At 36.1% G+C, this 8622-nt stretch overlaps 1 protein-coding gene across 5 annotated transcripts in view; it reads right to left on the bottom strand.

The window, feature by feature from the left end:
- Window positions 1-328: 328 nt before the first annotated feature.
- LOC131316657 (agamous-like MADS-box protein MADS1) overlaps window positions 329-8622 on the bottom strand; it is a 33381-nt gene continuing 25087 nt past the window's right edge. For 2 of the 5 annotated variants that reach the window (XM_058346091.1, XM_058346094.1), the window contains exons 7-9: window positions 2093-2137; window positions 1790-1962; window positions 329-614 (exon numbers count right to left, since the gene is read on the bottom strand). In XM_058346091.1, coding sequence (XP_058202074.1) covers window positions 611-614; window positions 1790-1962; window positions 2093-2137 — 222 coding nt within the window. In that variant the 3' untranslated portion in view covers window positions 329-610. Of the gene's footprint in view, window positions 615-1785; window positions 1963-2092; window positions 2138-8622 lie in introns of those variants that run through there. The other 3 variants (XM_058346092.1, XM_058346095.1, XM_058346093.1) reach the window with 2 other exon arrangements.

Raw genomic sequence — 8622 nt, 5'->3', positions numbered from 1 at the left:
TTTTGATAGTCGATCTCTTGTAGGATGGCGGAAACACAAAACACCCACTTAGCACTCTCATTGATGAATGCAAGTACCTCATTAACACGTTTGAGCAAACAATCATCCAGCATGTCTACCAGGAGGCTAACAAGTGCACGAATGCTTTAGCGAAGGATAAGTAAGTGGGCAGAGCAGATCCTCACTACTATGTTTCTTTTCGCAGTTGTATTTTATCATTATCTGATATGGGATGAAATACCCATGGGATGTAAATTCTTTAACTTTCTTTTAATGCACTTTCAATTACCCAAAAAAAGAAGTTATAATTAATATTGCTATTATGGTATTTTCATCAAAATCTAAGCGATCTATTAATTTATCTTAGAATTCAACAATTCAACTCCAATTTGTTTACGCCATAAGCACCATGGATAGGAATAACATAAATAAGTATACATTTGTAACATCATAATCTTAGTGTAGAAGGATGAACCCCCAAATAACAAACGTAGGAATCCTTTGAATTTTGATTTCAACATTCCCAGAGATAGCAGAAGCTTTATCATGTGAAATACTAGATCTACACCAGGAGTAGATGGCAGGAGAAATTGCGTGCCCTTTCTTCATATTAACTGCAAGTAAAGCAAGTAGGAATAATTTGTTAGAGAAACAAATGCTACAAACCAAAATAAGTTGCACCGAAATGCATGCAAAATGTAATGTGACAGAATTACACTCATCTTGGCAGAATAGATGAAGAATATTCTTTCGAGTCTACTATTTTCCGTTCAAAAAAAAAAATGTCTTGCTTCATCTTGGTCTCATGAAGTCAATATATACATGATGAAAAAGCATTGCAAATCCACCAGGCTGCCGATCTCATGATGAAAAAGCATTGCATCCACCAGGCCAACTGCCGATCTCTTGTTACTGTAGAACTTGACCATAATCATCATAAAAAAAAAAGTCTAACTTGGAACTGATCAATTATAACAAGGAGGCTGCCGAACACCAGGTCTCATAGATTATTTAGATTATTCAGTGCCTTTGGACGCCACATGTTGGGATCAACATATCTTGTCATGGAAACATATCCTCTTACAACAATCAAGTCACTTACCCATGTTTTAGGAAAATTAAAATTATGGATACAAGAAAATGCATACGTAGATTTTATGTCCAGAATGTAGCATCATATATAGCATGTCAACAATTTATTCTTCACGTTCATCATCTTGTGTGATGGTTCTAGCTACAGAAATGATGGAATAATTCTACCATACCCTTCTGAAAACCTTGTTCAAAGAATTTCATGGCTTTTAGCCAATCCTTCTCCCGTGCGACCTTAATTTGGTTCAACAAAATATGTTTTGTACTTTTTTTATTTTTATTTTTGGTAAATCAGAAATTCAAAGTTTATGTTTTGTACCTTTAGGGACAATGGAAAATTTCAATGAAGAATATTCCAAAACAAAGTTGATTTGGGCGCAAAAGAAAACCACCTCCACTGCAAATGGCCATTGATCATTGCAAGGTTGGGGCCCAAATCAACAAACTGTGCGTAGTACTCCGTGCCTTCAAATATTTTTTCTTGAACAAATGGTTTTCTGCGACTACATTTTTGTTGAAACAAATTGAGTGTAAAGTAGATGTCTCCTATCACTAGTCTCACCATTTGGTGTATATCATCATGCTACCATCGCCCCAAAGATTGCGTCCCTAGACAATCGTTATGCTTAGCATGGAAACGCATACATCCATGGGGGCGTAAAAAAAAGTTTATAACATTGAAGTAAAATTTACCTACACTTGCTGAAGTGCAGTTTGGTCATGGCGAGAAAACTGATGGTTGGGTTGCAAGTCATTCACTTGAAGGAAGTTGCGAGCACCAAATGATGGAGGCTGGATATTGAGCTCATACTCAGAAGAACCCCCGGGCATCAAGTTCATCTGTTGCTGGGCTCTCTCATTCTCAGCTATCTGTACAATACATAGAGCGAAAAAGGACTCAGATAAAGCTAATAATGAAACTAAAGAAGAGTGTGTGTGTGTGTGTGTGTGTGTGTGTGAGAGAGAGAGAGAGAGAGAGAGAGAGAGAGAGAGAGGAGACCTTTGCTCGGAGGTATTGGTTGCGGTTATGCAAGTCAATTTCCTGCTAAAGATCCATTTGAATTATGAAAGCTTAATCAGGAAACTAGGCGAAATTGCCAATGGTGAATCAATACTTAATACCATAGGAAAATTGTACAATTCCATAGAACTATTTTAGGTGCACATGGCATGTACATTCTTAATAGTATGGAATTTAACATTGACCAAATAGGTTGATAAAATGATAACACGCCAAAATATTTCATACGGGCACCAACTTTTTTAGTGAAGCTTATAACTAGAAAGCATGTACACTTTCTCAGATGTTGCCTACCAGTGACCATCAGATTTTCATAGGACACCATATTTTTTGGATACATTCTAGGTACATGCCTAACACTCAAATTAATAAGAAGTGTCATATTTTGTGTAATATTTTTTCCTGCAGACACTCTAAAACATGCTTGGCACACGTTATGACAATCGCCAAACACTCTTCAACAATTACATGACATGTTGATGTATTTTCTAATAGGCAAAGAGAAAATATTATATTACTATTCCATCCGTTTTAATTTGTTTGTCCAACCTCAAAAATCTAACTTTTTTAGGGAACACAATTATTACACTTAAAAAGATACAACTTTTCACATTTACCCTCAACATTTTTTCAAAAGTTACTTTATTCTACTAAAGAAAAGACAAAAAGAGAAAATTGAAGTCAAATGGACAAACATTTTGAGATACTAAAAAGTCAAAAAAGTAACAAACAAATCGGGACGAAAGGAGTAGCTCAGAAGGGTACATTGAAAATGTTTGAAGAAGCATCACACTGGGAACATAGATCCCAAACCAGTTGAAACTATAGCTAAGGAAATCATGCACTAGCTTAATAAACCCCTAACACAAAGAAGAGAAACATCCAATAAAATCGGAGTTTGCAAAAGAAATAGCAAGGTATTATTAAAAGTTAGAGGAATGGTAAGTTGTCGTCGAGATTACTATGGGTTGATAAACTACTGTGCAATGTGAGACTGATTAAACTCTTTTTGCTGAACCCCTTTAGAAGAGGTGCACACCGCCGTCATCGGAGAGAGGTTGTAGATCAATTGGAAGAGAGATCAGAAGAAAATTACTACCTGCGTCCTGGTTTCTTTTTATGTTTTATTTTATTTTCTCTCTTGGTCTTGACTCTTGGGTACAGCAAGAAACAGCTGCTTTGACATTTTTTGTCCAACAGGTTATGAAGCAAAACATGGGTTGAGACCTTGCAGGTAAAATGAAGGTTGCAGCACATCCTTGTTTCAAAATGAGATTTAATGGGCTGGCCCAATATGATGCACTACAGTCTATCCTTCAATTTTATTTGGGAAAATGAAGGCACATGACGTGTTTTGATAATTAATACACGTCAAGAACATGCTAAGAACATTTATTAATACTAAAAATGTCCTTGATGGGTATTAATTATCGAAACACGTCATTGACCGTCATTTTTCCATTTTATTTTTCTTATGTAGGATTAATTTTTTACCCCATCTTTAAAATAATAATAATTATATATACACTCTTGTGTATCCCAGTACCTGTATCTAAATTTGGATACTTATCTACGAATCCTCAATTTTCAGGCTTGACATGTCCGACCATTAGTTATGCACCTGTATTCGATTCAGATATTTGTGTAACATAGATTGCACCTATATTGGTCTTTTTCAAGCGTTTTTACTTAAATGTCAAATTAATACTGAATAACAATGCATATACATATTTCTTAATGTGTCCCAGTCATGAGTCGTGTCCTATTGTACAAAATTGGCATGTAAGAGTATCGTGCTGTACTCTTCTCAAGTTATGTTTCTGTATCGGTTCTACAAAGACCGAAAACTTGGACACAATTAAGAGGATCCGTAAAATTGCATAGAGCATGTAAGAACCCGGTTTATTTTAATTTAAATAATATGGTTATTGTTTAAATTGTGAATAGTGTATATCTGTGTGTAAGTTTTTTAAACTAAGCATATTATCCTAAACTAATCACTCACCTTATCTTTCTCCCTAAGATCTTTTCCCTTGACCACTTTCCCTCAAACACTCCCTTTATCTCTCCACTTTCCCTTATCTCTCCCTCTATTTTTGATATTTATACCTCTCATTCTCTCCTAAACCCCATGGCTCTCACTCTCTCTCTCTCTCTCTGATGTGATTATTCAACCTTACGCCACTACAAGAAATTTGGTATTTGGAGACGAATGAAAATCGTCACAGATTACATGTTTTTCGTCACAATAGTATGAGTGACGAAAACTAGTTTGGGTGACAAATTTTTTTATGTCGACTAAAGGATGTCGTCTATTCCCACTTGGTGACGAAATATCAAAAATAGAGGGAGAATACCATAATTTCATCACTTATAGTGTCTTTTGAAAAGTGAATAGTTGGCGACAAATTTTTTTTTCTCGCCTATTGTACTTTTTGACGATGAAAAATTTCGCTCATCAATTATTCATTTGGCGATGAATTTTTTTTGAATAATTGGCAATGAATTTTTTTTTCTCGCCTATTGTGCTTTTTGATGACGAAAAATTTCGTCACCGATATGACCCATTGGTTCGTCACCAATATAAGAAATCGGTGACGAAATTTTTTGTCACAAAAGACTTTTTTATATGGGAAAAAAATCCCTTTTTCTTTCTCATGCTAGGTTACAAACCCGAGTCTCTTGAGTTTTCGCGCAAGTTTCGACCAACTACACCACACACACTTTTCATTATATATTTGAAATATCTAATATATAACATATTTTAACATTGAAATACTTTTTGAATGTCATTTTGAATCTTTAAAAATTAAAATTAGTAATTTTGACAAACATGAAAATTCTAGCCATTGGTGTTATTGTTCAAACCCAAAATAGATTTGGTCACAAGGTGCAATTCATAAATATCATCACCAAAGGTACCCATTTGACAATGAAATACATTACTTTTTGTTGTCGAAAGTGTAAAAAAGGTGACTAAATTATTTTTCGTCGCCAAAGTTAAGCATTTGGTGATGAAAAAAAATATTTCATTGCTAAATTGGTCTCATTTGGCAACAAAATTTATTTTTCATCACCAAATGATTATCTTTGGCGACGAAAAATAATTTCGTCACCTTTTTTATGCTTTCGGCAACGAAAAATGTATTTCGTCACCATTGGGTATCTTTGGTAACAAAAATATTTTTTCCGTTGCTAAATAGGTATAATTGGTGATGAAATAATTTCGTCACAGAAGTTGTCAAAACAGGGACGAATTTATTTTTTTTGTCACTAAATATACTCATTTAATTGTGAAATTAAATTTCGTCGCCAGTTTTTATCACCGAATATTCTTTCTCTTGTAGTGTACCATTCTTGTTTTTGTGCTTGAAACTTAACTTTTACTTGGTTTTTACTGCTTATTTGTTGTCGCTAATCGTTGTAGAGCGGAAGGAATGGGGGAAAAGTAAAGTCAGTAGGAAAAGTAAAGTCAGTACTGTAGGGTTATCGAAACGTTATGTAGCGTATGCATTGAAAGGTTGAAATGTCAAAAAATATGGATTTTATATACTGTTTCTCTATTTTGTAAATTTCGGGTGGTTCAGGAAAGATTCAAGAAAAACTCATAACATGAAAGTTGTAGATCTCGAAAACTTATGAAATTTTCATACAAGGATTGTTCGGAGGTTAGGAGCATTTATTACAATTTTTGGAAAAACTATTTACTGCATACTCGGAACAGATTTGACGAACTGTTTCAGAGCCTGTTTTTACTCTATTTAAATGGAGGAATTAGACTTTGGGTTAAACACAAGAGTTGTAGGTAACTAAATTCAAAGCGATTTTCACATAAACTTGTCTCAATTCGATATCGGTAGATTTCGTTATGATTTTCGATGGTGGCTGCACTACGTAGTTATGGACAGGTTTGCTACTACTTTTAAAACTCGTTTTTACCTCACTTAAAGTGAAAAATCGGGTTTTTTGCAAAACATAAAAGTTCATAGTGTCGAATTTCATACTCCCTCCGTCCCAAATTCTTTGTCCGGTCCGCAAAACAGAATGTTAAAAATAATAAAATTTTTGCAAGAAAAAATCAAAAAAATTTCAACAACTTATTAGATATCAATGAGTATTTTTAATTTGTGAAAAAAATTGAATTTTTTCTTGAAAAAATTGCATTATTTTTAACACTCCGTTTTGCAGACCGGACAAAGAATTTGGGACGGAGGGAGTAATATTTAGAATCTGTTTATGTAAGGACCTGTTCCCGCCTTACACAATATTGTCCACTTTAAACGCCATATCCAATCAGACCTCCCAGTGAGGTCACTCATACCAGGAGTACTCCAGGGCAAGCACACTTAACTGTGAAGTTTCAATTATTTTTGACACCCTCACGGCTTTAAAAGGCCTTGTACAAGATAGGATGACAATCTATTATTTATAACACATGACTTATACTTCACCAAGCGATGTGGGAGCATCCCTGGCTGACCTCTTTGGTCACTAGTCAGACAACCCCCGCATGGGTCCCAACCGCCTTCAGGCCGGTCGATCACTATCTGAAACTCCCAAAAGCTGGATGTCTCAGTTTGCTATTATTTGTAATTAAAGTTGTGGACTGTCAATTTGCTGTAAAGTCTACTACTTGTCATTTCTTTTATGGAGATTAAATTAAATGGTTGAACTTATTTGACTTACAACCTCTGTAATGTATGAACCATAAATTTACAACTAATGAATTATTATGATCAATCGCGCGAATGATTAAATAGTATGTGGTTGTTGCGAAATTTGGGATTTGGGACGTTTTTATTCGGTATGGGTCTTGAACCAATGCGCAAATATTTCTAGAGGTCTTGAAGTCGTGCCATGGGTCTAGGAGTTAGGCATGGTGGATGGGAGCCTAAAGGATTGTCAATTTGTGTATGTGATTTGATGTCGGATAGTGTGGTGGCTTGATTTGAGATATGTCATAGGTTGGGTAGAACTCTCATGCTCTCCCTTCTCTCTACTTTCTCTCTCTAACTTCTTAAGTTAGGGTTTTCCGGGGGAGGCCTACTCCTTCCCCCCACTCCCTCATGTCGCCTTCCCTCCTCTCTTTTTCCTCCCCTCCCTCTCCCTAGTTGGTCCTGCCCCGTATCCTGTCAGATTTGTCCGCGGTTCTGTTGGCGGCCGGTTCTCCCCGTCCAACTCCACATCATCTGAGGTTTGTTACCACTTGCTAGTAGTGGTGGTGTTGCTGTTAGAAGGGTCGTTGGTGATGGTTTGCGCAGCGGCTGGTGGTGTTGTCGACTTCTGAGGGTGGTGATATTTGCCATCCGAGGTCGGATCTACGGCTGATGGTGGTGGTCAAATCTACGGCTGGTGTGGGCTACCAAGGTCCAGGGTGACAGAGCGCTTCGGACGGCCCGAAAAAAAGAGAGAGGTGTTATAAAAATGGAAAGAGTCGCCACCCGGATTTGAAATTTGCCACTTGAGAAACCGTTTTAATTGAAAATGATTCTTTGAAACTGAAAACCAGAGATTGTTTTGGGTTCGGAAGCAAGGTTACGAGAGGGAAAGGGTTTTACGGCACCTCTCTCGCCCGACGCGGGGTCGGTCTCTACTTAATATTTGTGGGATTTTTATTAAAAATATTTTGTTCCATATAAAGAAACTAGCATGTATTTACAGGCAGAACAAATGGAGTGTATACATGTGCTTGTGTACATGATGAATAACGGGATGATATAATGTGAATGTTAATAGAAAATGAAACTGGTATCACTGAGATCACTCTTGAGTGCTCAAGAGTACCTCTCTACTCCTGCAAAATAGATCTTAAAACTTTTTGACAGTAAACAGAATATCCAAACACAGAGATATGGATTAAAGCAATATTTAGGCAAGTATGCTCAACATCAAACTTAAACAAACAAAAACAGGTCTTGAATATCCAAGTATCACTTCCTTGCAAATAGAAAATAAACTTAACTAGGCTTTGGATGAACCAGTGCACACTCAGTATCTATAAAATCACATGACATGCAATACTTAAGGACAAAACAAAATTTTGGTGGGCAACAACACTCTTGAGCGCTCAAGAGTGGTCTTGAGCGCCCAAGAGTGAACACTGTGACTTGAAAAGTTTATTTCCTTGTGTTCCTTTTACTTTTGTTGTTAAACTAAGATCAAGTGAACTTACAACCAGTAAAACGAACTGGTGTGAGCCCCTAATCTCCCTCAGAAGCAGGAAAAAAAGAAATAACTTGGAAAGAACCAAATTTTATACATTTTATTAGCTTGAACTTGACTTCTTGGACTGAATTGGATGCTTGAAAATGGGTAGAAAACAATGAGGGAATATGAAATCTAGGATTCCATTTCTCTTTAGGATTTTTCTTGATTTTCCTTTGGAATTAATGATTTCTGTTAGAAAATTAAAATTGTTTTAGAAAATATTTGAGAGGGTTTGAAGACCAAGGTTGACAGAAAAATGGGGGAGAGTTAGGAGAAAATTTCGTGGCCTTCAATGCTAGCAC

Source organism: Rhododendron vialii, chromosome 2a (assembly GCF_030253575.1).
Source record: "Rhododendron vialii isolate Sample 1 chromosome 2a, ASM3025357v1".
NCBI lineage: Eukaryota > Viridiplantae > Streptophyta > Magnoliopsida > Ericales > Ericaceae > Rhododendron > Rhododendron vialii.
The sequence above is the reverse complement of the archived record's forward strand: the minus strand, read 5'-3'. Positions and strand labels throughout refer to the sequence as shown.